The sequence below is a fragment of the Ailuropoda melanoleuca genome, chromosome 17, assembly GCF_002007445.2.
Source record: "Ailuropoda melanoleuca isolate Jingjing chromosome 17, ASM200744v2, whole genome shotgun sequence".
In the NCBI taxonomy this organism is placed as follows: domain Eukaryota; kingdom Metazoa; phylum Chordata; class Mammalia; order Carnivora; family Ursidae; genus Ailuropoda; species Ailuropoda melanoleuca.
In genome coordinates this window covers 2789604-2817307 of record NC_048234.1, presented here as the reverse complement: position 1 = coordinate 2817307, position 27704 = coordinate 2789604, and the positions used below count along the sequence as shown (strand labels likewise).

The following is a 27704-nucleotide window of genomic DNA, read 5'->3' as shown; positions in this document are numbered from 1 at the left end:
GCCCGTGACTGCGCGCGGGCAGCTGGAGCGCCGCGTCCCCGGGCTGGCCGCGCGGGCGGTGGCCGCGGCGGGAGGGAGCGGACCCCGCGTCCGCCCGCCCCTGGCCTCGCCGCTGCCTGTCATTTCGGGTCGACCCCGGACCTTGTCTTTGAGGTCGCCCTTATTTGACGGGCGGGGAAACTGAGGCCCGGAGGGGGGAGGGGGCCTGACTCAAGGTCACGCAGCTAAGCGGTGGCGGGGCCGGACGGAGTCCAGGGCTCCCATCGGGTGGCCTTCCTCTGGGGAAGGAGAAAGGGAGGGACGGATGGATGGACAGGAGGATGGGCGGAGCCCTGGCCGCGGGGCCGGTGGCTCCAGGCTTCGGGTCTTAATCCGTCCCTGCCCCTCAGGTCGGCTACCGCTGCCACCGCCCCCCCTGCCGCCCCGGCTGGGGAGGGGGGCCCCCCTGCGCCCCCTCCAAACCTCACCAGTAACAGGAGACTGCAGCAGACCCAGGCCCAGGTGGATGAGGTGAGCCGTTGGGGGGGTGGTGTCCGGTGTCCGAGGCAGTGGGAAGGACCCTGAGGGTTGGCAAACCGGTGGGGGGCCCATTCTGGGTGGGAGGTGATGAGTTTTTCAGTTTGGGGACAAAGACATACCCTGCCCTTTTCCTGTTCGGCTTGCATTTGTACCGACCCTGGGGTGTTAGTCAGCCTTGGTAGCCTGGGGCGGGTTCAGTCGGGGCAGGTGTGGTCTGGTGATGGACAGGCTGCTTGAGGCTCAGTACATAAGAGGGTGCTGCTCTGACATCCGACGTGTCTGGCTGTCAGCATGCCCCTGATGTGTGCTCCTTGCATGTTCCCAGGTGTGCTAGGCATGTTCTCTGTGTGTCCTTGGCATGTTAGCCTGGCAACATCGGGGTGCATGTTCCCTCTGTGGGTGCATGGTAGAGGAGTGCCCTCATTGAGGCGGCCTTGGCACACCCCCTGCCTCGTGGGCCCCTCCCCCAGGTGGTGGACATCATGAGGGTGAACGTGGACAAGGTCCTGGAGCGGGACCAGAAGCTGTCAGAGCTGGACGACCGTGCGGATGCACTCCAGGCAGGGGCCTCCCAGTTTGAAACAAGTGCGGCCAAGCTCAAACGCAAATACTGGTGGAAAAACCTCAAGGTAAGGGCGGAGGCATGCCAGAGGGCTAGGGTGAGAACTGACAGAGGGGTGGATGGGAGCGTCATGGTCTGTGTCACTGACCCCCCCTCTCGCCCCCAGATGATGATCATCTTGGGAGTGATTTGCGCCATCATCCTCATCATCATCATCGGTGAGTAGGGCAGCAGTGGCTAGGGCCCTTTCTCCGGAGAGGTTTCCCCGTCTAGGTTTTGAAGGTCATTAACCTAGTTTTTACTATTCAGCAAAAAGCATATATAGCTACCAGTGCAGCTCCGATTCATCGAGAGCCCCAAACCTTGCTGTTGTTTAGCCTGCTCTTTGCCTGGTTCTAGGCAACTTTGTTAAGATTTTTGGAAACAGGAAAGCTGGTGGATCCCCACTACTCCTCAAGGATCCTTTTGGGGCCTAAACCTAGTCTGGGAACCCTGGAATTGGGAAGTGGGAGAGCAGGCAAGGCCCAGGGGCTTGAGACATGGCTAGGAAGCCAAACACCCTACTGTTTGAGAATTTGTGGGCCCAGATTGCCCAGAGGATTAAGAGTCTGTGGCCCTAAGGCCATACCTTGGAGTTGTAGAGACCACGAAACCTACCAGTCCAGCCCCTTGCTTTACAGATGAAGAACGTAAGGCTGAGAGGGCTGGGGAGTGGGGAGGGTGGGAGCAGGGCCAGGCCTGACACACTGCTTTCTCTCTCTCTCTTTCTCCCCCCTCTCTCTTCTTTCTCTTTCCCTCTCTACAGTTTACTTCAGCTCTTAAACCCCTGAGGAGCCTGCCCTGCCCAGAGAAGGGCCTCTCCCCCCACCCCATCCCCAGCCGCTCCTCCACCTCTCAGCCATATCTTCCAGCCCCCCTCCCCCGGATCCGTGTGTGTGTCCCTGTGTGTGTGCCCCCCTGTAAATAGCCAGCTGTTATTTATACATATATAATATTATATATATTTGGTCTGTTTGTAGTTTTATTACTAGAAGATTTTTCCGGTTGTCCTTAACACCCCTTCCTGAGGTTCCCATCTCTTTTCTCTTTTCCTTCTTCCCCTTCCCTCTCTTCCTGACCAGCCCTGAATCCCTTCATTTGCATCTGCTATGCAATAGTCCCTCTTCCTCTCTTCCTTTCCTTGGATTTAGCTGATCCTTCCTCCCACCCTAGCCTTCCCTGTACCTCCACTCCCTACAAAAAACAAAAACAAAAAAACAAAAAGCACCTGTCCAGGCTTCCCATGGTGCATCTTCTCTGCATCTTTGGGAGGCCCTGAGACTGGCCCCACTTGGTCCTAAGAATCCCAAGGTCTTCTGGGAGCTTCCAGCATGTTAATTAGCATTCATTTACATATTGACAACCCTTTTGGTTTCCTCCTTTTTTGTTCCATCCCTCTTCATTCTTCCAACCCATGTTTCTTTTTTACTGAGGAGTTAGTCCCCATGGTCCTTGTAATCAGTCTTTCATTTGCATGACATTACTTGCAGGTGGTGGGAGCCTGGGCTTTTGGGGAGCCAGGCGCTTCTGGCCCCCAGAATCACCCCCTCCTAGCCCCTCTAGTCTGGTTTGCCTCCCTATCCCCATTTCCAAACCTCTTGTCCCCACCCCTCCCTCCCCCCAGCTGGTGTGTAAGTGTCTTGGAGTTCAGTGTCACGATGGACCAATAGTTTTGCCACTTGGAGTCTCTCCCCACATTCCTGCTCCCCAGTTTTCATGTGGGGCACTCAACTGACATTCCCATGGGGTCTTCCTCCCTCCCACCCGCCTGATCTGCCTCCTCCTCCTCCCACCAGGAGAGTTTGGGGGTTGGCCACAATCTGACTCTTTTGGGAGAGATGGCTGCCAGTGTGTGGGGGGTCATCACTGCCTTGGGGAGGAGTGGGGCAGGGCAGAGAATCCCCCCAATTCCTGCCTGAAATCTGGCCCCACCCTTGCTGGGGTTTGGACTGAAAATTCCCCTCCCCATTTTGGGGGGGTGTTGCTCCCATCACTGCCCAGCTCCTCTGACTGCCCCCCTGAATTCAGGGTGGGGGTACTAGTCACTGCCAATGTGTGTATGGGATTTGCTGGAAGATGGGGATTCTCGCCCCTCTCCAGGGCAGTTGAGCCCAGAGAGTTGTCTTCTTAGGTGAAGTGATAAGAGGAAGGGTCTAATGTCTTTTTAAATGGCACAATTTTAGGGGTCTGAGGGTGCAGTCCCTTAACCTGCTGGAGGGGACCCCCCAAACTCTTTCTTCCCCCCACACTCAAGGTTTCTGTGTGGAGGGGGAGCAGGGAGATCTAAGCTGTGGTGTGAAAGGGTAGGGAGAGATGCTGGGGGTGGGGGAGCTGTGTTCTAGACCCCCCATATTTTCCCAGTGTCCCCTGCCCCCCCTTCCCTCGCCCCCTGCCCCCAATTCTGTGACGCATCCAGATTGTGAAAATGTACAATAAATGTGTAATGAGTAACCAGCTGGTGTGTGTTCTAAGACCTTTTAAGCAGTGGGAAGGGTGTGGGATCTGCAGTGTAACAGGAAAGTTGGGAAGATGCATTTGGACTGGACTGAGCTTTGCCTGAGGGCCTGACCTTGGGCCGAGCAAAGTGTGATTCCCAAAGTGGCCACGGGTAGGCGTGAGGCGCTGATAAAGAGGAAGTGTTCTGCTGAACCTTGAGGGTTGGGCCTGGAGGCATGCCCCTACTCTTTGCTGGATCCCTCTCCAACCCTTGATTTAATTCCAAGATGCTCTGCAGTCGCTCCCATGGTCATTTACTCCTAGGCCTGGAGTCGATGGCCGACTTCTGCGAAACGTCTCTTCCCCTGGGTTCCTCTCACAGTGCCTGCATCCCGAAGGGGTTGTTAAATACAGAGGAGCTCGGCTCAGGGAGACCCGGCCATAGACTAGGCTGCTAGCCCTGGACCCTATTGTAGGACTGGTGACTCTAGACCTCACGCTGAACTCCCTTGGCTTTGAGGCTGATGACGTCCCTGACGTGGCACCCCCTAGCACCCCCGACCCCAGGTGCTGCAGCAATGTGCTGGATGAGCTCTGGAAGCCCGACTTCCGGGCTGCAGCATGGGGTGACTCCTAGTTACTGTTTCCCTAACCGCCAAGGATGCTTTTACAAACAGACGTTCTAACGGGCCCTGGTGATTCTTACAATTAGGTACGCCATCCTCATGATAATGTCCCCCGTTTACCGAGGGCTCACTGCGTTCCTCGCGGTGCTCGGCGTTTTCGCGCTTCATCTGCTGGGGGTTTCCAAACCCTCACACCCGCCCTCTTTATCGTGTCAGGGACCTGGGTTTAAATCTTGGCCTCATTACTGACTGGAGTGTTAATCCAGACAGATTATGTAACCACTCTGGAGCCCAGTCTCCTTTGTGGGGCGGAGTAGTAGTGAGACGTTCTCCGGGCTTGGGAGAAGCGCCTGGCTTGGTCCACAGAGAACGACCGCGAGGCAGCCATCATCTTCCTCCCCCTACCCCTCCTCCTCATCACGCGTGGCTGAGATCTGAAGACCGCTCCACCTTTTGACTGCCCCTTCCAGCTTCGCGGGGCTTTAGATACCCAGGGCCGGAGACTCAGCGCGGGGGGGCACTCTGGTCACGCCCAGGACAGCTGGCCCAGGTCTCGGCACAAAGCTCCCCCAACCAACGCCACTGCCGCTGACATCTGCGCCTGCGTGCAGGTCACACTCCCTGAGCCTGCGCAGACTCCGCAGTCTCCGGTAAGAGTGTCGTCAAGGAAAATCCCCAGCATCCAGGTAAACAAGTTGCCGCGTGAGACCTCCGGCACGTGTCCTCTACAGCTCCGAGACCTCTCAGCCAATGAGAAACTTTGGAGGGCTGGACTCGCCTTTGCGTCCCGGATCCGGGCAGGTCGGAGGACGGCGCCACAGCCAATAAGAACCTCCGAAGTGGATGGGGGCGTGCCTTTCGGCCAGACTCCCAATCAACGCGCCGGGGCGGGCCCTCTCGCACGTGGAGCTGTCACTGCGGGTGGGCAGACTGGCCAATGAGAAGATGACGGTGGCCGTCGGCGCCAATGGCGGCGGCGCGGGGGCCGGGCGGCCGCACGCGGAGCGGGGCATGGGTCGGGTCCCCCGGGCCAATAAGCTTGAGGGGCGTGGCCGCGCCACGGGTGGGCGGGCCTGGGAAGGGGGGAGCTCTTCCAGGCGCTACCTTCCCGCTGGGGAAGAAGCTGTGGCCTGTGCGTGCGCGCTGGGGGTGAGTGCTCGCGGGTGGGCGGAGACCAGCGGAGACCGGTGTGCGCCTCTCCGGAGTGGTGTGTCCTCTCCGGGGCGGTGTTAGTATAGTGGGGTGGGGGCATCATGCGAATGCCAGATCCCCCGCGGTGGGAGCTCTGACGGTCGTGGGGAATGGGACCCAGAGGGACGAGGGCGGGAGTCTCCGACAACTGACAGATTCCTCGCTGCCCTTGGTGCCTGGACCCACCCCACCCCCGCCCCTACTGGCCCAGGGAGTCCTGGGAGGGTGGGGCTTGGAAGCCGTCAGCTCCCTGGGAGCTGAGACCCCTGCTCCCGGGGCGGTGTGGGGACCGGGTCCCTGAGAGTGGGTGGGGGACGTTCCAGGGCTTGGCTATTGTTTGGGTAGGCACCTTAAGCACAAAATGACACAGGGGTTCTGAGGCTGGAGGGAGGCCCTGATAGGGCAGGTGGGAGGGTACCAAAGGGTTGACGTGGTGATTCGAGAACGGGTGGTGAGATGATGTGTGTGACCCCAAGCCCGTCGCATCATGGGCTCTGGATGTCTTTCTCGTGTTTAGGGGAGGGGTTGGGCCTCAAAGCCATCCCTGGGAGTAAAGGCTGAGTAGCCACTGTCCTGGGAGGGTTGTGCGGACTGTCTGTGCACGTGTCTTCCCGAGCCCCTGGACACTGCTCTCTGTACAAACACCCGGGCCTGTGGCAAAGTGACCTGAGGTACGGTGGAAGAGTGAGCAGGTGAGGCCGCCAGAAACTCCCTGAGGCTGGTGGCTGCTGGGGTGATCTCAAGGACTTTGCAAGCATGTGAAAATTGGGGCTGAGATGAATCGTGGCCAGCGTGTGGGGAGTGCCGACTGGGTGTCAGACCAGGCCCAGGGAGAGGAGGGTCTGGGTGGATCTGTGTTCCAGGCACCAGACTTAGAATCGGCCGGATATTTGAGAGGCTCCGATCCCCCAGTGCTGGGAATCTCCGCACAGGTGCCCGGAGGGTAAGACACCAGAATGACAAGCCATGATCAGAGCTCAGATTTGAATCCTGGGCTCCACTTGTTAAGAGCCTAGAACACGTTGTGAGGCAAATTTAGTAACTTCTGAGCCTTAGTTGGTTCTGTGGAATGGGGGTAATACCCATCTCCCAGAGCTGTTCTGGGGATTAAATAAGATAATATATGTGTGGTGCTTAGCGCAATGCCTGGGTCATGGCTTATTCTTTTTTGTTTTGTTTTCCTTTTAGCTAAAAAATAAAATGGTTATAGGCTCTCAAAACAACAGGGACAGGAATGCTGTGGTTGGGAACTATTCTCACATTCTCAAGTTTTTCAGCAAGTTTTGGTGACTCCCTCCTCATTTCCCTCTTCCTGAGCCTTCTGGTCGTTAGGCAACAGCCCAAACCCTCATTCCACCCTTTCATCCCTCTCCCAGGATCCAGGCCCCGGGCTGGGCCACTTGCTCTGTCCCAGTTCGATTTCCTCATCCTACACCCATTCTTCTGTCTGCCCCTCCTCCCTCTCTCTGCTGCCATAGTAACAAGAGATTCCAGCTCCGAGGGGGCCTCTGGGAAGGAGCAAAGGTGCGTGTTCTCTCGCAGAACCTGGGCCTCCAGCGTCCCCGCCCCAGCTCTTTGGGATTGGGCCAGCAGATGTGTACAGTTTGGGAGAGGGGGGAAGCCAGTGCCGGGAGCCGCAGGAACAGGCCGAGGGGAGGGCGGATGCGAGTCTGGAGAAGAGAGCCAGGGGCGGGGGCGGGGGACCCCTTCCACCTAATCCTCTCTCCAGGAATCCCTGGCTTTGGGACAGGACGGCTGTCTTTGGCTGGGGGAGGCGCCCAGGCTGGGTGCCTGTCCTGGGCCACCAGCCAAGAGTACATGATGTTCCCAAGTGCGCTGGCCGCCGCCCTCTCGGGCTGGCCGCCTCCCAAACCGCTGCCTCTCCAGCCTCCCTGTCCCACATTCCCCGGCTGCCTTGCTCCGCCTTCTTCCTCCGCTTTGACGTCACCGCTCCCTCCCGCCCCCTCGCCTCCATTGACGGCAGCAGGGCCTGGTTACTGTGGGGACTATGAGGCAGGACAGCCGGGGCCTTGAGAGCAGGTGGGGGCCGCCGGAGCGCTCGACCCCTTTGTCTATGCAGAAGACAGACCTGGAGGTGGGGGTGGGAGAGCACGGACTGCCTGTGTCAGCGGAGATTACACCTAGACCCCAGAGGAGAACAGGGAGGAAGAAAAACCCTGTTTCCAGAGGAGAGGGGTCTGAAAATGAGACGGGGGACCGGGCCACAATCTGAGTTGGGGGGCATTTCCAAGGAGACGCGACTGAGAATCCAGGTTCCTGAACCCTTTGTTTCCTGTGTTTTCTTGCTTCGGTTTTTTCTGGGTTATTTTATGACATCCCTGTGCCCCAGCTTTTCCACAGCGCCCTCCCCCTGGCCCCTCCACGGGGAACACCATTGTGAAGGAAAGCTTAGGCCACGTGACAGTGAGGGAGTGCGCCCACAGCTGATTATGTCAGCATCAGCTTGGGGGCCACCCACGTTAATGGGGAGCCCTGAGAGGAACTACTCATGGCGTTCTTGGATAGAGGGGTCTGTGTCACTGCAGTTTCCCCCCAGCTTAGCCTGGCACTTTATCTCCCCCAGTTAGGACTCAGTGTTTTTCCCTTTACAAAAAAAAACATAATTTCCGGCACCTTCTCCATTGCTGAGGCCCCTTCCCCTCCCTTATCTATCCTTGTCAACCACAAAATCACCATATTTATTGATCACGCATGGCGTGTCAGGTTCTGTCCTGGGGACTGGGGAATAGAGTGAGGTGACAGATGAGGTCCTCTGCTTTCTCTTGTCCTAAGGCTGGGATCTGAAGCCCTTGCGGCCCCACCTGTGTCTCTCTGGGGTCCCAGTTGGTCTCTTCCCTCAGCCACCCTCTTTGCTCCCCCTGTAGTCCTGGTTTCCTGGCTCCCACTTTGGGGCAGCCCTAGCTGTGGGCGGCTGCATCTTCAGGAGTGAACCAGCGCTAGTCACCACGTAGGCTGCCCGGAGACCTTTTCTCTGATTGGGTACAGAAGCACCTGGCATTGTTTCCCTTCACAGCCCTTACTGGCCCTGGCTGCCCCTTCTGTTGTTTGCATCCTCCCCTGCACTCCACCCCCAGTCACGCGGGGACCCTCAATTGCCATCCTCCTGACTGTCCACAGGATTTGAAGTGTCAGAGGAAGGGCCTGGATAAAATGGCTTTATTGTGATGATGAAGCTGGGGAGAGGAACCCAGGAGAGGCCAGGCTGGGTTTCTGGGTGCCCTCATCCTCCCAGGGATCAGCCATGTCGCCCAGCCTGGCCCAGCCTCCAGGGTCTGCATTCCTTTCCCCCACCTCTGGCAAGGCCTTGGTGTCCTGTTCTGTAGGGCTGGACAGTCCAGGAAGTAGACCCCTCGTAAGCACCTACCGTGGCCCAGGCATTCTTCCCTGAAGAAGGGCAGCCTATCTCCCCTCCCCGCCCTCCCATCCTTCACTGTGCAAGGAGTCCTCGCCCGTTGGCTGTGTGGTGGCGTCTGGGGCCCTTCAGCCCAGCGCCAGCACCCAGGTCCACGTGCGCCCGTGTGTGTGACACAGCCCTGACCTCAGTAGGGGCCAGTAGCCAATCAGGCGCCGGGACGGGATCCCCAGCCAATCGGGGGCGGGGCCTGCGGCTCCGCCGGCAGGAGGCCAATGAGGGGCAGTGCCTGGCATTATGCAACCCGCCTCCTGGCCCCGCGAAGCTTCCACTCGGCTGAGGGCTGCAACGGCGGCGGGCAGGCGGCCGGAGGGCGCTCGCGCGGCCAGGTAGGCATCTCCAGGGCCACCCGGGGACCGATCTCCCGCCCCAAGTCGGACCGCCGCCACTTCCAGCCTGAGGCGCCGCTCTCGGCCCTGGCGCTCAGACGGCACACCGGTAATGCGCCTTCCTTGCCGCTGTCCACCCCCTCTCTGCCGTGGGGAACATAGGTGTCGCTCGCAACCCTGCTCCGGCTGTCCGCACTCCTGATCCGCTTACCCTACCTCCAGCCTTGCCCTCTCCTCCCAGCTACCCCGGCCCCACGCCCGACCCTCGGCAGGCGTGCCCCCGCCGCCTTTCTTGTCACGCGGGGGTCCCTGCTTTTGCCCCGGCACCAGGATCCTTTCTGGCTTTCCGCGCTCCCCGCGCTCCCCCCTACAATCCCTGGCCCCGCGCCGGCCGTGATGTAAGCCTGGTTCAGGCTGGAACATCCCGTTCCCGGCGCTAGTTCCTGCTGTTGGCCACAGCCTTCCTTTTTCTACTGGCGCTCCGAAAATGCTCCGGGGGTTGGGGGTGTGGTTGGACGAGGAGTAGGAGAAGAACAATCCGCAGGCAGTTGTGTGTCCCTTGCTCACAGCTGAGTGTGTCCGCTACGGATGGGGGTGGGGTGGGATCTAGAAAAGTAGAGGACTGAGGAGAGAGGATTCCCGAGTCCCTGACAATGGCAGGTGCCGGCTTGGGACTTGGGGGTCGGGAGAGACCGCAGGGGTCAGAGAAGGACCGGCTGTATCGTCTTGACCAGAACGACTGGGATCCAGGCGAGCGCCAGGCTGGGGATCTTTCGCGCGGAGGGCGGTGGCGGTTGTGTTTTGCCCTGGGGAGCAAGGCCGGCTTCTGGAAACCCGTTGGGCCGCCCTTCTTCATGTGGCCACAGGGCCCTCCAGGGCCTGAGGGTGTATTAGAGGTGGGCGACCCGCGGCCGCGCCCCCCAGTGTGGGAGTGGGTCGATCCCCGGCTCGGTCGGGAAATGGGGGAGGGGTCGCCCCTCCCGGCCTCCTGTGGTCCCTCCAGCAACCGCTGAGCTCAGCTGCTGACGTCGGTTTCCCTGGCGACCGCGGCGGCGGCGGAAGCGCGTGGTGGGGCCGCGCATGTCCGTGCGCATGTGCAGCGGGGGTGGCACCGCCCCCAGATAAAATTAGCCCGAAGGCCTAAATATAGGCAGCGACTGGCATACCCCCTGCTCCGAGGCCTTGGAGTCCCGGGCAGAGTGGGGGCCTGATGGGAATTTGGGGATGGGAAGCGTCCTGGCTTTGGTTCTCGTGGACTACTCAGTCTGTTTTCCCAGGCCACGCTGGCAGGGAACGTGGAGGAAGGCCCAAGAGAGGCCCCTTCCCACCTGCAGTCCCTGTACCGGGATAGGAAACAGAACTTGCCCAGGATCCCCGTCGGAAGCCTGGGTCCTAGGGGAGTGGGGTCAGACAGGGGATGTCTGAGTGAAGCCGGCAGGTGCTGTAAAGTTAACAGCTCACCCTTCTCCAAGTCCTCCTTCTTTGGTCTCCTTGCCCAGGTACTGCCTGTGATCGAACTTCTCAATCCTCAGAGGCTTGGATCTCCCACCTCACTCCCCCAGCCAGGCCGCCCGGCCCCCGTGTGCGCTCGTGGTGGCCTCTCCGCCTTCTGTGTTTTCCTCCTGCCCTCCCCATGGCCCAGACATGAGTGGCCCCCTAGAAGAGGCTGATGGGGGAGGGGACCCCGGGCCGGGGGAATCCTTCTGCCCTGGAGGGGCCCCATCCCCTGGGCCTCCTCAGCACCGGTCTTGCCCTGGTCCCGGCCTGGCTGATGACACAGATGCCAACAGCAATGGCTCCAGCGGCAATGAATCCAATGGGCCTGAGTCCCGCGGCGCATCTCAGCGGAGCTCCCATAGCTCGTCCTCTGGCAACGGCAAGGACTCAGCCCTGCTGGAGACCACTGAGAGCAGCAAGAGGTGTGTATGAATGTGTTGCAGGGCCCGGGAGTATTCTTAGGCGCAGGCTGGCTAGAGTCCAGGCCCCTGCTCTAGGCCACTTTCTCATCTTGGGCCTGTTGCTTCTCTCCTAGTACGAACTCTCAGAGTCTGTCGCCACCTAGCAGTTCCATTGCCTACAGCCTCCTGAGTGCCAGCTCGGAGCAGGACAACCCGTCTACCAGCGGCTGCAGGTTGGTGGGGTTGAGGGCCAGAGGAGAAGGCTGGGGGCCCGGGCCACGATGTGGGGCTCATGGCTCTACCCCTCCCTCCCTGTGGGCCCTGCAGCAGTGAACAGTCAGCCCGGGCGAGGACCCAGAAGGAACTCATGACGGCTCTGCGGGAGCTCAAGCTTCGGCTGCCGCCCGAGCGCCGGGGCAAGGGCCGCTCTGGGACCCTGGCCACGCTCCAGTACGCTCTGGCCTGTGTCAAGCAGGTGCAGGGTGAGTGGCATTGACGGGGATGGCACGGCCAGGTCCTGGGCTGCGGCGGTGGGGCAGTCTCCTCACCAGATACCTCACTCCCTTCACGGTGCAGCCAACCAAGAGTACTACCAGCAGTGGAGCCTGGAGGAGGGCGAGCCTTGTGCCCTGGACATGTCCACCTACACCCTGGAGGAGCTGGAGCACATCACGTCCGAATATACGCTGCGCAACCAGGTCAGCCGCAGCCCGGCCTCTCCGTCCTGTGCACCCCACCCCCTACGGGCACAGCTCCTGAATCGACTTCTGCCCCGCTTTCCTGCCTAGGACACCTTCTCCGTGGCTGTCTCCTTCCTGACAGGCCGCATCGTCTACATTTCGGAGCAGGCGGGTGTCTTGCTGCGCTGCAAACGGGATGTGTTCCGGGGCGCCCGCTTCTCGGAGCTTCTGGCTCCGCAGGATGTGGGCGTCTTCTATGGTTCCACTGCCCCGTCTCGCCTGCCCACCTGGGGCGCTGGGACCTCAGCAGGTGAGGTCCCCGAGTGCTTGGAGGGGAGGGACAAGCATTGTCCCAGGAAGCTGCTGCCGTGAGGGACCAGGGGACCCCAGCTTTTCCTTGCCGGGTTCTTCTTAGCCCAGGGTGAAGTGGGGGGCTGTTCTTAGTGCCTTTTTGGTCTGTTTCAGGTTCAGGCGTCAAGGACTTCACCCAGGAGAAGTCTATCTTCTGCCGTATCAGGTAGGTGGGGAAGTGGGAGCAGGCCCCCTCCCACCTTCCACTCCCCCGCGTCTTTGCTGTGTGGGTCGTGACCTTGAGGTGAAGGGTGCGTGGCTGTCTACTGAGACACTAATGCCTCTCTCTCCCTTGCTAGAGGAGGTCCTGACCGGGATTCAGGGCCTCGGTACCAGCCATTCCGCCTCACGCCATACGTGACCAAGATCCGGGTCTCCGATGGAGCCCCAGCACAGCCGTGTTGCCTTCTCATCGCAGAGCGCATCCACTCGGGTTACGAAGGTGTGTAGGCAATGGGTTTGGCCTGGGAGGGGGTAGGAGGAGGATGCCTTCTTTAGGCTAGGGGAGAGGCAGGACATGAGTCTGGGAGGCATATCTCAGCTCTTCAGAATTTTGGAATGGAGAAGGTACTGAAAGGATAAAGGTTTGAGCCCGTTTTTAGAGGGAGTGTGGGATAAGCCCCCTGAGCTAGGAGTGGGGAAAGCAGAACGCTTTGGTTCTCAGTGTGGGGTAGGAGAACGGTCCAGACTATCTCTGTAGGCTAGATGGCCCTGGGCAGAGCCATGGGGAGGATTGCCAGCCAGCTTGGGCCCCTCTCGAGAAGCGGGGCAGAGAAGCTGGACCACTCTGGATAAAACCCAATGGCCACACTTCCTGTGCCTCAGCTCCCCGGATCCCCCCCGACAAGAGGATCTTTACCACGCGGCACACACCCAGCTGCCTCTTCCAAGACGTGGACGAAAGGTGAGCGCAGGACCTGGGGGGAAATGGGGTGGCCGGGGCCGAGGCCATGGCTACTCTGATGCCCCCTCCCCTTTCAGGGCCGCCCCGCTGCTGGGCTACCTGCCCCAGGATCTCCTGGGGGCCCCAGTGCTCCTGTTCCTGCATCCTGAGGACCGGCCCCTCATGCTGGCCATGCACGAGAAGAGTGAGTCTCTCTTTCTTGCTCTTTCTCGGCTCCCTGCGGGGCTTCCCCACGGCCGTGCCTGTGCTGGTATCTCTTGGGGCCTTGGTCTCTCGGCTCTCCAGGGGGTGGCCCTCTGCTTTGCCTGGCTCTCCCTCCTGCTGACCCACTCCTTCAGTCCTGCAGTTGGCCGGTCAGCCCTTTGACCACTCCCCTATCCGCTTCTGCGCCCGGAATGGGGAGTATGTCACCATGGACACCAGCTGGGCCGGCTTCGTGCACCCCTGGAGCCGCAAGGTGGCCTTTGTCTTGGGCCGCCACAAAGTACGCACGTAAGTGGGCCCTGCCCCAGAGCTGGCTTCGTGGGCTGGGTCTGTGCAGGAGGGGACAGGTCTCAGCTTCCCCTTCCCCACCCTGCAGGGCACCTCTGAATGAGGACGTGTTTACTCCGCCGGCCCCTGGCCCGGCTCTGGCTCTGGACGCTGACATCCAGGAGCTCTCAGAGCAGATACACCGGCTGCTGTTACAGGTGACTGTGGAGGGGTGGGGCTTGGCGATGAGGCGGGGTGGGGAGCAGGGCTGAGACATCTAACCCATTCCTCCTCCTGCCTCAGCCCGTGCATAGCCCCAGTCCCACGGGGCTCTGTGGAGTGGGCCCCGTCGCTTCCCCAGGCCCTCTCCTCAGTCCTGGCTCCTCCAGTGACAGCAACGGGGGTGATGCCGAGGGGCCTGGGCCTCCCGCGCCGGTGAGTGTCCGTCTTCCAGTTCGCCCCCTGGTCTGGCTTCCCCTGGTGCTCTCAGAATCGGCGTGGGCAGGTGCAGAGGGTCTGAGCCCCACTCGTCTGCCTTTTTCTTCTTCTCCCACCGTCCGTGCCCTCCACACCTGCCCACTGCTCCCTCTCGCCGCTCTGGGCCCTGGCACTGCCAGACGCCCGCAGCGCTGGCCTGCTCTGCCCCACAGGTGACGTTCCAGCAGATCTGTAAGGATGTGCACCTGGTGAAGCACCAGGGGCAGCAGCTTTTCATTGAGTCCCGCGCCCGGCCTCCGCCCCGGCCCCGCCTCCCCGGTCAGTGGGTGAGGGTGTGGCTGAGGAGTGAGACTGGGGGGTCCCCTGACTTTCGCCCCAACCCAGAGGAGCTCATCTCTTCCTTTTTCTCTCCTTGGCCCAGCTACAGGCACATTCAAGGCCAAGACCCTTTCCTGCCAGTCCCCAGACCCAGAACTGGAAACGGTCCCTGCTCCCGTCCAGGCCCCGCTCACCTTGGCCCCTGAGGAGGCTGAGAGGAAAGAGGCCTCCGGTTGTTCCTACCAGCAGATCAACTGCCTGGACGGCATCCTCAGGTACGGCCACCCTGGAACCCTCGCCCCCTTGGGCCCCGGCCCCACCGCACCCCTGGCCCTGCCCTCATGTCAGCTGGTCCCCGCCAGGTACCTGGAAAGCTGCAACATCCCCGGCACGACCAAGCGGAAGTGTGCGTCCTCGTCCTCCTGCACCACCTCCTCGGCCTCCGACGACGACAAGCAGAGGACCGGCCCGGTCGTTCTGGGGGCCAGGAAAGGTAAAGCCCCTGCGCGAGCCCTGCCCCTGCTGCCCCGTCCTGGCCCGCTGGTCCCGCGTCTCTACGCTTCTGCCTTTGGGGCCCCCCCTTACTCTGCCCTGTTCCCCTCCCAGCCTTCAGATTTGCAGACTCGTTCCCCCCCCTCCCCATTTTCTCCAAGGACCTCCTGGTGTAACTGGCACCATCTCTCTGCACAGATCCATCGGCGGTGCTGTCTGGGGAGGGGGCCACCCCACAGAAGGAGCCAGTGGTAGGAGGCACCCTGAGCCCGCTCGCCCTGGCCAATAAGGCAGAGAGCGTGGTGTCCGTCACCAGCCAGTGTAGCTTCAGCTCCACCATCGTCCATGTGGGAGACAAGAAGCCCCCGGAGTCGGGTATGGGTGTGGAGTGGGGGGTTCCACTTGGTGCCCCTGCCAGACCTCCCTCCTACCTGCCTTTTCCTTCCTGTCTGGCCCCGAGTGGAGGGAAGGGGGCCTCCATCCCAGCTCGGGGTTCCTGCCTCTCGCTGTCCACCTCCGCCAGCCTTTGCTGCCTTGTCTTTCCTGTTCTTCCTGTCTGTTCGCACACAAGGCCTAGGGTGGGTGGTTCAAGCCCAAGGGGCTGACCACAGAGTGTCTGAGGGCGCGGACTGTTGAAAACCCCTGAAGGGGCTTTGGGCCTTGTCCTGGAGAACATGTGAGGGGAGGACAAGGGGTAGCTTCCCTCCCGAGGAGAGTCCTGGAGGGGTCATCCTAGGGTACTGTCACTGGAGGGGACTCGGTATCCTCTGTCACCCCAGGGGACCACTGCACGGAAAAGAGGACCCAGAACTAGTCCTAGTGGGGACGAGGCCAGGAGATGCACCCAGAGCCCAGGCTTGGCTGGGGGGGCAGGGCCAGGCGTTGTCTGGGATGCTGAAGGGGGAGGGTGTGCTGTGGCTGTGGGAACCCCTGAGGTGATTCCAATGACCTCTTCCCCGTCTCCCTTTTCTCAGACATCATCATGATGGAGGACCTGCCTGGCCTGGCTCCGGGCCCAGCCCCCAGCCCAGCCCCCAGCCCCACGGTAGCCCCCGACCCAGCCCCAGATGCCTACCGCCCAGTGGGCCTGACCAAGGCCGTGCTGTCCCTGCACACACAGAAGGAGGAGCGGGCCTTCCTCAGCCGCTTCCAAGACCTCAGCCGACTGCGGGCGCTCAATGGCTCCTCCCCGGCCGCCCTGGCCCCTGGCGAGCGAGGTAGCCACCCGGGACGTCCTGGAGCCTTGTCCTCTGCCCAGTCTAGGACCAGACTGTCGGGGGTGGGGCAGGGGGTGCTTGAGGGAGATGTTCCTGCTCCAGGGACCCAGGCTGCGGTGGCTTCCACCACCAGGGCCGTGCATAGGGACAGGCCCCCGGGTAGCCCCTCCCCGCTGGGCTGGGGTTCTGGGCTGCAGCCAGAGGAGGGCGGCCTGGGGGGCTGGCGCTGAGACGGGCAGGTAGGGTGTCCTGCCCCAGGTAAGCTGTTTCAAGCCCAGCTTGGGGGCAGGGGCGCAAGTACGGCTGCTTCCGACCCAGTTGTTGCCGGTTAAGAGACCTGTATAGACCCCTGGCTGACAAGGGCCAGGCTAGCGGGGACAATTCCCGCAGGGTTGGGGCTTCAAGGGCAGGACGTCAGCCCTCCAGGTGCCTGAGAGAGGCTCCCTGCAGGCGGACGCAGGACACAGGACTGGGCTTTCCCACCCACCTCGTCGCTCGAGCTAGGCCAAGCGCGGCCTCGACTGGCAGGAGGAGCGCCCAGGCTGGCGTTGCGGTGGGAGTCTGGCAGAGGGACCGGAGCCACCTGCCACTTCGTCCGCGGACCCACCCTGCTTCCTCCCATCCGCCACCGTGCCTCTGCCTTCTGTGCACCCCCACCTCCACCCCACTTGTGATTTTTCCTTTCCTGGCTCCTTTTGCAATAAATCCCCCTGTCCCTGCGTCCTGTGGTTCTTCCCTGAAGGTTCCCTCTCTGCCCCAGAGTCCCCTCATGATCTGGGCGGCCCGGAGGCCCAGCTCTCTCCGCGGCCTTCTGCCCTCTCCAGGGTCAGAGTGGCAGAGCTGCGTGGGGGGGCAGGGATGCTAACCCCCAGGTTGAGCCCCTCGCTAATGCTGGTCTTTCCCCACAGGCTGCCACCACGGCCCCGCACCCCCTGGTCGTCGACACCACTGCCGATCCAGAGCCAAGCGCTCCCGCCACCACCAGACCCCCCGGGCTGAAGCCCCCTGCTATGGCTCCCACCCGTCGTCTGTGTCACCCTCTGCCCCCTGGCCCCCCCCACCAGCCACTACTCCCTTCCCAGCTGTGGTCCAGTCCTACCCTCTCCCAATGTTCTCCCCACGAGGAGGCCCCCAGCCTCTTCCCTCTGCCCCCACAGCTGGGCCGCCTGCAGCTTTCCCTGCCCCGCTGGTGACCCCCATGGTAGCCTTGGTGCTCCCCAACTGTCTGTTCCCCAGCCCACCCAGCTGTCCCTGTGGGGTAGCCCAGACCCCTGCCGGAGGGCCTCCAACTCCCACCTCCCACTCCCCTTCCCCGTCCCTGCCCCCAGCGCCCCCCAGCCCTCCCCACCGGCCGGACTCTCCACTATTCAACTCGAGATGCAGCTCCCCGCTCCAGCTGAATCTCCTGCAGCTCGAGGAGCCCCCCCGTGCTGAAGGGGGTGCTGTTGCAGGGGGCCCTGGGAGCAGTGCTGGGCCCCCGCCTCCCAGTGAGGAGGCCGCTGAGCCAGAGGCCAGACTGGTAAGCAGTGACCCCCGGGCATCCTTTTACCAGCCCCACGCAGCCCCCCTCTGCCTTCCTCCTCTTTTCCCTCGCGCTCCTCCCGGTCCCGCGCCTGCCTGGTGTCTCGGTCTCCGGAAGATGGTGGCCTGGGATGGGAGAACCCAGCTGAATCTCTGAATGAGGCAGAAATCCATGGCCTCATCTGTGGAGTGGGGACAATCCTGTCTGTCTGACAGGTGGCGAGGACATCCCAATAACTTCTGAGAGCGCATCGGCCTCCTGGAAAGGGCCCAGCGTCCCGGCCCTCCTCTTCGCCAGCTCTCTGCTCTCTCATCCCGGCCCCACTGTCATGGAGTGGGAACAGAGACCACTGGGGTGGGGTGTGTCCCCACAGCCAGTGGAAGCAGTTGAAAGGCAGCCTGGGGGTTGATCCCTTAATCCCGTCCTGTTCCCCTCCCCCTCCGCCTCCTCCAGGTGGAGGTGACTGAGTCCTCCAACCAGGACGCGCTGTCGGGCTCCAGCGACCTGCTGGAGTTGCTGCTTCAGGAGGACTCTCGGTCAGGCACGGGCTCCGCTGCCTCAGGCTCCCTGGGCTCTGGCCTGGGCTCTGGGTCTGGGTCACGCTCCCACGAGGGAGGCAGCACCTCGGCCAGCATCACACGTGAGTGCCCCCCCCCCAGCCCTCCAAACACCTCCAGCCCAGGGTAGGACAGTGACCGGGGCTTTGGGAGGCCAGGCCCCCGCCCCAGCTGAGCAGTCTGGGCCCAGTGGGCTGCAACATGGCCTTGAGGGAGGGCTTGGGAGGCCCTGGGGCTGTGGCACCGGCCTGACTCTCGTGGCCTGACTCTCGTGGCTGCCCCGCCCCTCCGCTTCACAGGCAGTAGTCAGAGCAGCCACACGAGCAAGTACTTTGGCAGCGTCGACTCTTCCGAGGCCGAAGCCGGGGCTGCCCAGGCCAGCTCTGAGCCTGGGGACCAAGTCATTAAGTGCGTGCTCCAGGACCCCATCTGGCTCCTCATGGCCAACGCCGACCAGCGTGTCATGATGACCTACCAGGTGCCGTCCAGGTGAGGAAGCTCAGAGGCCCCCTCCGCCCCCATCGGAGGTGTGCTGGTCCACCCGCACTTCCCAGCAAACTTGGGGTTTTCTTTTTCCGGGGGCTGGCTCTGTCCTGGCACTTCCCGCCCTATCCGCTGCCCCTTGGAGACCCACCATCAGTTCCTTCCAGGCCGGGAGCGAGCTTTCCTAGTCTCGGAAGCCCTGACCCCTCGGAGCCCCAGTTGAAAGGAAGGAGGAGCAGGAGGCCGTGGGTGGGGGGAAGGGCAGCCTGGTGGGCTCTGGCCCTGGCTCCCAGCCTCTGCCTTCTGAACCCCTTCCCCGGGCAGGGACATGGCCTCTGTGCTGAAGCAGGACCGGGAGCGGCTGCGGGCCATGCAGAAGCAGCAGCCTCGGTTCTCAGAGGACCAGCGCAGGGAACTGGGTGCTGTGCACTCCTGGGTCCGGAAGGGTCAGCTGCCTCGGGCCCTCGATGTGATGGTGAGAGGCGTCTGGGCCGGGAGGGAGAAGAGAGGATCGAGGCTGCGGGCTGATCCCCTCCTTGTCCTCGGTGGTTAATTCTGAAGGATGTTAATTGCACTAAGCTTGCTGCTGGGTTGGATAGCACTTAACCACAGGAGTCTTTGTAGAGCTTTTCTGGGCCAATCCTATGTGACGGACATTGTGATTGTGTCCTAGTGGGGTCTAGATACAGGGTACAGTACGCTTTCCAATCTTGTTGGCCCACATGCATCTATGTGAATGGGTATTTCTTTGGGAGGACATTTTGGGAAACACTCCTGGGCTGGGGGAGAGGGGGAGCTGGGGTGGCAGGTTAGCAGGGAGGACCTCGCCTGACTTATGCCCTTTCTCCCTGCAAGGCCTGTGTGGATTGCGGTAGTAGCACCCAGGACCCCGGCCACCCGGATGACCCCCTCTTCTCGGAACTGGATGGACTGGGACTGGAGCCTATGGAGGAGGGCGGAGGCGAGGGTGGGGGCGGGGGTGGTGAGGGTGAGGGTGAGGGCGCAGACGAGGCCCAGGCTCAAGCTGGGGCCAGGGTCTCCGGCTCTCAGGACCTGGCCATGGAGGAAGAGGAACAAGGTGGGCGCTCATCCAGTCCAGCCTTACCTGCTACGGAAAATGGCACCAGCTAGACCACATTTGGGGGCCCCCCTCCGGCAGTGCATGAGAAGCTTCCTTCTCCCACGTTCCACCTGTCAGAACTCAGATGTGGCTGGACCAACCAATAGGGAACTGCCCCAGCTTCTCCCACGTAGGGGGCGGGACCCCCCCCCATCAGAAGCCCGGGATCCAGGGGCTGCCTCCGGCTCCTGAGGGGACAGAGCGGGGGACTCGTCCGCCCAGCCCAGAGAAGCCTCATCTCCCACCTCTGGTGAGGAGCCCTTCCTTCTCCTGGACAAGGTTGCTGACCAGCTGCTCAAGTGGTCTGTCCAAGTCCCGGCTGAGCCCGAGTCCGGTCCCTGAGGGTTGGGGCTGCACTTATTTATAGGGGGAGACAGCCCTCTCTCCCACCTCCTTCCTAGAGGGGAGAGGGATGGCCTGAGGCCCAAGCAGGACCCAGCGGTCCAACCCCTAGCTGCTCCAGGGTGGGGGAGGTTGGTGGACCATGGAGTCCCTGGTGCTGCCCCTCAGGTGGGACCCAGGTGTTCTCAGCTGTACCCTCTACCGATGGCATTTGTTTTTGATATTGTGTCTGTTGTTATTTTTTAATACAAAGAGAAAAAAAAAAAAACCACCAGGACTTTGTGGAGTGAAATCTGGGGGTTGGCAGGGAGCTCGTTGTGGGGGAGGTGTGGCCCCGCTTCCAGGGAGGTTGTAGTGAGCGTGAGCGACCCCTTCCTGGCGCCCCCCAGCCCTCTGCTCCGCACACCCTTTCCGGCGGAAGGGCCTTGCCGAACCTGTCAGTCTCCGCCTAACTCGGACCCTGCGCCCCCGTCACCTTGCTTCAGCTGGGTGTGTCGTGGAAAGGAGGGCTGGGGGCGGCTGGTGAGCCCGCCCAGCCTGCGGGCGCCCCGAAGCAGGAGGGGGTGTTTTAGCTGCTCCGTCACCCTGTCACCACTCAGGAGAGGGCCCAGTCCACGGGGGCTGCGGGGTGTGAGGTCACGCACCCATTCGTGGTCGAATTGGCCCCCTGAGTTGTGAGACGGGAGGGGCGGAGCGTTAAGTCTCCGGCTTCGGACCTGGGAGGGGAAGGGAAGCCTTAGAACCGAGGTCACGAAGGACCCACGGCGATCTTTGTTTCACGGTTCTCGTTTATTGACATCCTCGGGTAACTGATCTACCTCCAGACGCAAATTATCTTCCGCCGGCGCCGTGGCTTAGCTGGTTAAAGCGCCTGTCTAGTAAACAGGAGATCCTGGGTTCGAATCCCAGCGGTGCCTGGGCTCGCATAAGGCAGTATATTATTGCTGCAAGGGTAACGCGCTTCCAACCTTCCCAAAGGCTCTTCGTGGGGCACCTTCCGAAAGATTCTTATTCTTCCCCAGCCAATTCCACCTTGAACTTCCGCTCCCGCGAACTTTTAGTGGGAATTCAGTCTGACTCACGCTTCCCTTTCACGAACAGGAGGGGACGCGGGCTTCCTTTGCGTTCGAGGACGGGGGACCCTGGGCTTGGGCTCGGGCTCATTTTGTTGGGGGCTGTACTGAGTCGTGGGCGGGAAGAGGGCGGGAAGACCGCGGCTTCCGCAGGGCCGCGAATTGCTGCAGGGGGAGGCGCGGCTCGGGAGCCCCGGCCGGCGCGCACGCGCACAGACATCCCGAGGCAGAGGGGCGGGGCCGGCGGGAGGCGGGCCCGTTGATAGGCAGCTATAGTGGCGCAGGACCGAAGCCGCACGCGGCTGTGATGGCCGAGTGGTTAAGGCGTTGGACTCGAAATCCAATGGGGTCTCCCCGCGCAGGTTCGAATCCTGCTCACAGCGTGTGTACTTTTGGGAACAGCGCGTTACTGCCTTCGGAGGAGAAAGCCATTTGTTTTCCTAGTGCTTCCTTCCCTAGGGAAAGATCCCGCATTTATTCTCCGGGCCTCCGCCACCCGCGACCAGCGCGCGAGCGCCCCCTTGCGGCCCTTACGCTCCTTTCTGCACCTCCTCCGACGGGTGTGTCATGTAAAAGTCACTTAAATACTAATTTGAATTTTTCACCAAATCCGGGTGGCTTCTCCGTGCTATTCGACAGTCGTTTTACATCCCCCTTTTCCCTCCCCACTGCAAGTCTCCCATAAGACTGTGTCATCCGTTCTTTCACTTCAAACCACGAGTCCCTTCTTCCTCCCTCGGCCTGCCTTCCTGTTTCACTGAGAAAATAAGGCATTCTGGAGCGATTTCCCCAACGATATCCGTAATCGCACCTGCCTGCCTACCTGTCTGTGGTTACATGCTTCTCCTTTTCCTCAATGGTGTAGACGAACTTTCCACCTAACCAAGGCCAACCCCTGCACTTACTAGATCTCCCATTCCGCCCGGCCCCCAGGGGCCCAAGGACGTTGCTCTCCTTCCCGTACCGAGCAGGACAATAGAAGCTATGCTGAGACCACGCCCCCCCCCCCACTTCAGCTCCCACTCTGTCTCTCTGTTCCCCTCCTCCGCAAAACATGTTATCATATACCTACTCCGCCAATTCCCTCTTCCCATTCTCCTTGGAACCCTCTCTAATCAAGTGCCTCCCACCCCATTCATCAAAGATGCTCTTGTTACCAGGTTACCAAATGCCTATGCATTGCTAAATCCATTGATCACTCCTCACACATGCTTACCCTCCCCTTAGAAAGGCTGTCTTCACTGGCTGTCTGGGACACCCTAACTCTTCCGATATTCCTTCTACATCATTAGCAGCTCACACGCATGCTCCTTTGCTGCTTGATCGCCTGGATCTCTAAATGTCAGAGTGTTCCCACCGCTCAGTTTTCCAACCTCTCCTCTATCTGAACTCACTCCCTTAGTGATCTCTTTAAATATCAACTAATAATACATTAAGACATCCAAAACGTTCATCTGCAGCTCCACAACTCTTTCCTGAATTACAGGTGCATATATACTGTTATCTACTTGTCATTTCCACACGGATACCTGTGATATCTGATCACAGACAAAAGGGCCAAACCAACTCCTGGCTTCCCCCGGAAATGAGCTTCACCTGTAGACCTTCTATTTCAGTAAAGGAACATTCCAAAACCTTAGGATCATTCCTGATTCTCTCTCTTTCTCACACACACGCTCCACATCGAATCAGTCAGCAATTTCTTATTTAAAACATGATAAAGACTTGGCTACTTGTCATCATGTCACCACTACACCCCAGTGCAAGCCACCCACATCTCTCACTGAGATTATTACAACAGCCCCTAGATTATTTCCTTGCTTCCTTTCTTTTCCTTGTTCCTTTGCAGTTTACTCTGAGCACATTGGGCATAGCGATCCTTTCAAAACATAAATCAGATTTGGTCATTCTCCTCTTCAAAATCTTCAAATGGGATAGGAACATGAATTCGTGGTTTTTAACGTGTGTAGATATAGAAATAAATTATGCTATAGAGGCATATAAACATACACAAACATAAACAAACATACATATATGCATATATATTTCCCAGCTCTTTCCACGGAGAAAACCTAGAAGGAATGATACACAAATGATAATAAGCACACAAGTCACCAGATCTTGGTTACTAAATACCATTCTCCTCTAAAATGAACCAGGGCTCCTAGGAGAAAAAGGCTGATTCCAAGGCTTCAGTTAGGAAATGATAAGATGCTCTTGGAAGATTTTGTTGCACAGGAAAGTAAAGAAATGTTCAAAGAATTTTGGGTATCTATATAAAAAAGTAGACATAACAGCTAGGGGTTACAGCGAAAGGAGCTCGCGTTTGCTAAATCTGGGGCAAACTGAGCATTAAAATAAGTAGTGATTGTGATGGATTATAATTCCTTGAATCAGGTAAGACTCCAAAGTTCATATCAGTATAAATAAATAAAATGGGAAGGAAGGGGACGGCTCTTTTTACAGTAAACTGCCAACTAATAAATACAGAGTTAGAAATCATCAACGAATACTAACGTAGAGGGTGAAACTTAATGGGCTATAAACAGCAAAGCGTGTCAAAGTACATCCCCACAAATTACATATTAATTACTCCTCGGGAGGCGGGGAAATAAAAATACAGTGGACAGTCCTGGCCAACACCATCTAGCCACGTGACCAAAGTCAGTATCTCAGTATTGAGACAAACTGACCTGTGTCTTCTAACATGATAACACAGAAGACTGAGAAGGACCTGGCATCCCTTCTGTGGCAATGTCCCTGCCAAAAAAGACATCATCTGAATAACTTGATTCTAACCGTGAAGAAACATCTGACAAACCAAATGAAAGAACACTTTACCAAATAAGGGTCCCAGACCCTTCAAAACAGTGAAGATCAACAGGCAAGATTCTTCCAGGTTAAATGCAACCAAAGGGACCTAACTGAAATGAAACCACATGATCCTGGATTGGCTCTTGGATCAGGACAGGAGAGCTGTAAGGACATCATTGAAACACCTGAGGAAATTTGAATACGGACTGGGGGATTAAATAATGGTATTATATTAAGTTTAATATCCCGATATGAATAACTGTATTGTTGTGTTAAAAGTGCTAGAAACAGAACAAAACAAAAAAAGCTAGTTGTTGGGGGGTGGGTGGGGAAAAGCCCTCCAATGGGCTCTCATCTCCCTCGGAAACGGGTGAATCCTGACAAAGTCCTTGGAACCCCCTAGAAGGTCCCAGGAGATGGGCCCCGCCCCCCTTTATCTCTCTGATCTCAACTCCAGCACTACCTTCACTCCCGGCCATGCCAACCTCGTACCTCTGGTGCCGCCATCTGCTCCTTTGACAAGCCAGGCATGTCGTCCCCCAAGACTTTCCTGCCTGCAGTGCTCTTCCCCGAGGCACTCCTGTAGCTCTCACCTCTTCAATTTCACCTTCTCAACAAGTCCTTCTCTGATCCTACCCTCTGAAATCACAATTCCCACTCTCCACTCCTTTGCTGGCTTGTCTCCAAAGCACTTAACTGCCAGCTGACAAATAAGTTTTGCATAATGTTCCTGTGACTGTTGACCCTCCAAGACCGTCTGGCTGGCAGAGTGGGGATTATCCTGTTTTGTTTTGGGCTATTTGGGGTCTTCTATCCTGATTCTTCCCTTGGCCCCCCGGGGGGGGGCCTGGTCCTCCTACTTCCCAACCCCCAAGCCCCCAGGACCCAACCCTCCAGGAACTCCCCCTACCCAGGACCCAGGGGGTCCCAGGAAGCCAGCCTCCCCTTTGAAGAACAAAGAGGGAGGAGCTGAGCCTTGGAACCCAGGCCTGGGGTGACGTCCCAGCGGGGGAGGGGAAGCTCAGGGCACTCCACCAGCTGTGCTGTCTCAGTTCCTGGCCACTCCTCCCGCCTCCTTAGGGGCCCCCCCGCACGTGTGGGACACGAGCTCCCCTCCCCCAAGCCCAGATGCGGTCGCTGTGGAGATGGCGGTGGCCAGGAAGAGGCTGGAAGCCCAGACACCCATACACACACCATATGCTGGGGACCGGCACCCAGGCCCACACTGACAGAGGCCTGCCGGCCACCCAGAGACCCCCCCCACCAAACCCTCAGAAACACTGGGCGTCTGCCTGGCGGGTGGCCTCTCAGCCTCATACCTGCCCAGGAGCCACAGCTGGAGAAAATGGTGCAGCAGGACAGCTGGTCACAGGTTTTGGGGGCCTGACGTGTCTATCATTTGGGAAGGGAAGCTTTTCAAGAAAATAATACAAAGGTGGGTACAGAAGTACAACAACTCACAAATTGAAAACGCTGACAGATGCCACCACTGTCACCGAGTCCCGAAAAACAACTTCTTTGCATTAATGAGCTGCCTGCACATCTCCGTCATACTTTCCACAGAGTAGCCACTGGTTCGATTTCCAGTCTTGCTTCTCCTCCACCGTCCACGTACTTACAGGGACAAGCGCCACTGGACACGTTCATACGGCAGGTGCCCTGGCTTTGCGTCTTCACGGCACAAGTCCTGGTGACGGACGCAGGTGATGGGAGCTTCCTGGGAGTCATTCCCACAGCAGGGTAGCCCGGCTAACCCACTATACGTGGAAGTCACTGGGAACCACTGAACACATCCCACGAAACCGTACATGACCCTGTGTCTCTCCAAGTCCCCTTTCCCGGAACTGGATCCCAAAATGGCGGCGGCCACTCCAGCCCCAGAGGGAAGAGGGACAGCTGGCAGAGTGAAAAGAGCGGTCTTCACCTTTTACAGTTAAAATATCTTACTTTTGCCAACTTCATAGTCGCACATGGCCATGTGAACACATTTGTAGGCCCTCCCAGGAGCCTGTGTAAGCCAGGAGGTCCTGAAGCATAAACTGAATTAGCTTTGTGGTGAATTGGCCTCTGCGCTTGAAACTTTTGACCCTACATCTCTTGACCTGCCTAGAAATCCTAGTCTTCTAGTCTACAAGGCTTTTCCTCTCTCCAAAATGAACGTTTCACACCTTCTTTCTCCTCAAACGACATGAGTTCTCTCCCCTCCAGCGGTGAGCTGGACTCTCTTCTTTGAGGAAATGAGGGCAACCAGGAGAACCTATCTCATCCTCCTTGCTGGAGAGGTCTACAGCTGCTGTCCTCATGCCTTCACTCCCATTCTTCCGTCAACCCACCCTAGTGGGACTGCACTCAGGCACCCCTCCCCCCAGGTCATCTGTAGTGTCCAAGACCCTAACCTGATGGTCACTTCATGCTCTTGTCCTTGCTTGACCTCCCAGCTTACCTAGAACTGGTAGCTCCCTCCTTCATACACTTGCTCTTCCTGGCCTCCCAAATTCTCTGTCCCAGGGACACTGGCCCTCTTTTTCAAGCTCCCACTCCTTTGGCGTTTCTGCTACCTTCCCAATCAGTCTAGATTCCTTTGCCAATTCCTGCTCCTCAGCCTAGCCTCTAGGTGTTTTGGGCGCGGGAGGGGGTGTCCACGTCTCCTTGCTCAGCCCCTCTCTTCTCTCTCCACACTCTCTCCCTGGGTGCTCTCGTCTCATAGTATTAAAACCATCTATCTCCCAGTGACCCCCCCCCACTTACCCTCCACCTCTGACCCTCAACTTCATATATTCCTGACCTACTTGTGGTTTCCATTTGGATGTCTAAGGGGATCTCAACTAATCTGACTGGAGTGTAATGTTCAGTCTCTCTCTCCAAACTGTTCCAAAGCTCTGCTCCCCTGGCGTTTGCCATTTCAGTAAAAGGCACCATCATCCAGCCAGTTATGTAAGCCCCAAACCGAGAAGTAACCCGCTCACTTCTGTCCCCAGTGCCTCCATCTCATAAGGCCACCATCAATGTCTTGCCTAGAAGGCTGCTCCCACAGCCCAAATCATCTCCCACACGGCAGCCAAAGTGGTCATTTAAAGGAGAAGTCAGTGAACATGCCTTTCCCCATTAAAACCCCCCACTTGCTTCCCCTTGCACTTAAGAATAGAGTCCGAAGTCCTTGCTGAGCTTCCATAGCCCTGTGTGATGGGGCCATGCCTGGCTCTCCCTCTTACCTCTGCTGCCCTCCAAAACCTCTGTCCCAGGGACATTGGCGTCCTTTGTCTAGCTCCCACCAGCAAAGTCCATTCCTGCCCCAGAGCCTTTGCACTTGCCTTGCCTGTCACCTGCTTCTTTCCCTGGGCTCTGCTGGGTGGAACTATCACCTCTTCCAAGAGGCTGTGTCTGACCACCCAGAGTAAAGCAGCACTCCGCTATCAAGCCATTACCCTGTCCGGTTGCCGCCCACCACCCACACCAGCCTAAAAGCCATGTTATATTATTTTCTGCTTTCTTAGTCATTTTCTGTACTCCCCCCCCCATGTAGCTTCATGAGAGCCCAGACCCAGTGCACCCTCAGGGCCACCCATAACTGGCCCCCAGGAGGCACTCCATAAATATCGACTAGTGAGTAAAAGGGCGGCTGCGCTCTCAGACAGATGCCCAGATCGTTGTACAGTTTCCTTCTGGGAGCCACTGTCGTGGCGGCGAGTAGCGAAGAGAGCATTCCGCGTCACTGACACAATCCAGAGACAGGAAACGGCCGGATGAAACAGACAGGCTGAAACAGACAGGAGGCAGAAAGCCGAGACCCAACGGGCCCAGGGCGAGCTCCAGTGAGCGAACCAGACTCAGCGAACCAGAGACCCGGGCCCGCAGGAGGTCCTGGCAGCCGCGCGGCGAGCCGGGAGGG

General features: G+C 59.2%; 2 protein-coding genes and 2 non-coding genes across 8 annotated transcripts in view; all 4 read left to right on the top strand.

Moving 5' to 3' along the window:
- The window catches only part of VAMP2 (vesicle associated membrane protein 2), a 3942-nt gene extending 368 nt beyond the window's left edge, over positions 1-3574 (top strand). The window contains exons 2-5 of the mRNA XM_034647276.1: positions 230-510; positions 990-1148; positions 1248-1299; positions 1887-3574. Of these exons, the coding sequence (XP_034503167.1) occupies positions 230-510; positions 990-1148; positions 1248-1299; positions 1887-1903 (509 nt within the window). The 3' untranslated portion in view covers positions 1904-3574. The remainder of the gene's footprint in view (positions 1-229; positions 511-989; positions 1149-1247; positions 1300-1886) is intronic.
- Positions 3575-5269: 1695 nt separating this feature from the next.
- PER1 (period circadian regulator 1) lies at positions 5270-20195 on the top strand. 5 transcript variants are annotated; one of them, XM_034646958.1, is made up of 23 exons: positions 5270-5331; positions 10635-11054; positions 11168-11266; positions 11361-11515; positions 11610-11731; positions 11822-12023; positions 12179-12230; positions 12364-12506; positions 12890-12968; positions 13046-13152; positions 13307-13460; positions 13549-13657; positions 13743-13874; positions 14057-14195; positions 14299-14470; positions 14558-14688; positions 14886-15062; positions 15662-15904; positions 16813-17423; positions 17880-18066; positions 18283-18472; positions 18791-18941; positions 19322-20195. In XM_034646958.1, the coding sequence occupies exons 2-23, from the start codon at positions 10780-10782 to the stop codon at positions 19595-19597; spliced, it is 3906 nt and encodes a 1301-aa protein (XP_034502849.1). In that variant the 5' UTR covers positions 5270-5331; positions 10635-10779; the 3' UTR covers positions 19598-20195. The 5 variants fall into 5 exon arrangements, with proteins under 5 accessions (XP_034502849.1, XP_034502850.1, XP_034502848.1 ...); XM_034646957.1 differs by lacking the exon at positions 5270-5331 and adding an exon at positions 8965-9135; XM_034646956.1 differs by lacking the exon at positions 5270-5331 and adding an exon at positions 8965-9244.
- A 576-nt stretch (positions 20196-20771) lies between these two features.
- TRNAT-AGU lies at positions 20772-20845 on the top strand. The gene has a single exon. It is a non-coding gene; the product is annotated as a tRNA-Thr (tRNA).
- Positions 20846-21302: 457 nt separating this feature from the next.
- Positions 21303-21384, top strand: TRNAS-CGA. The gene has a single exon. It is a non-coding gene; the product is annotated as a tRNA-Ser (tRNA).
- Positions 21385-27704: the final 6320 nt, after the last annotated feature.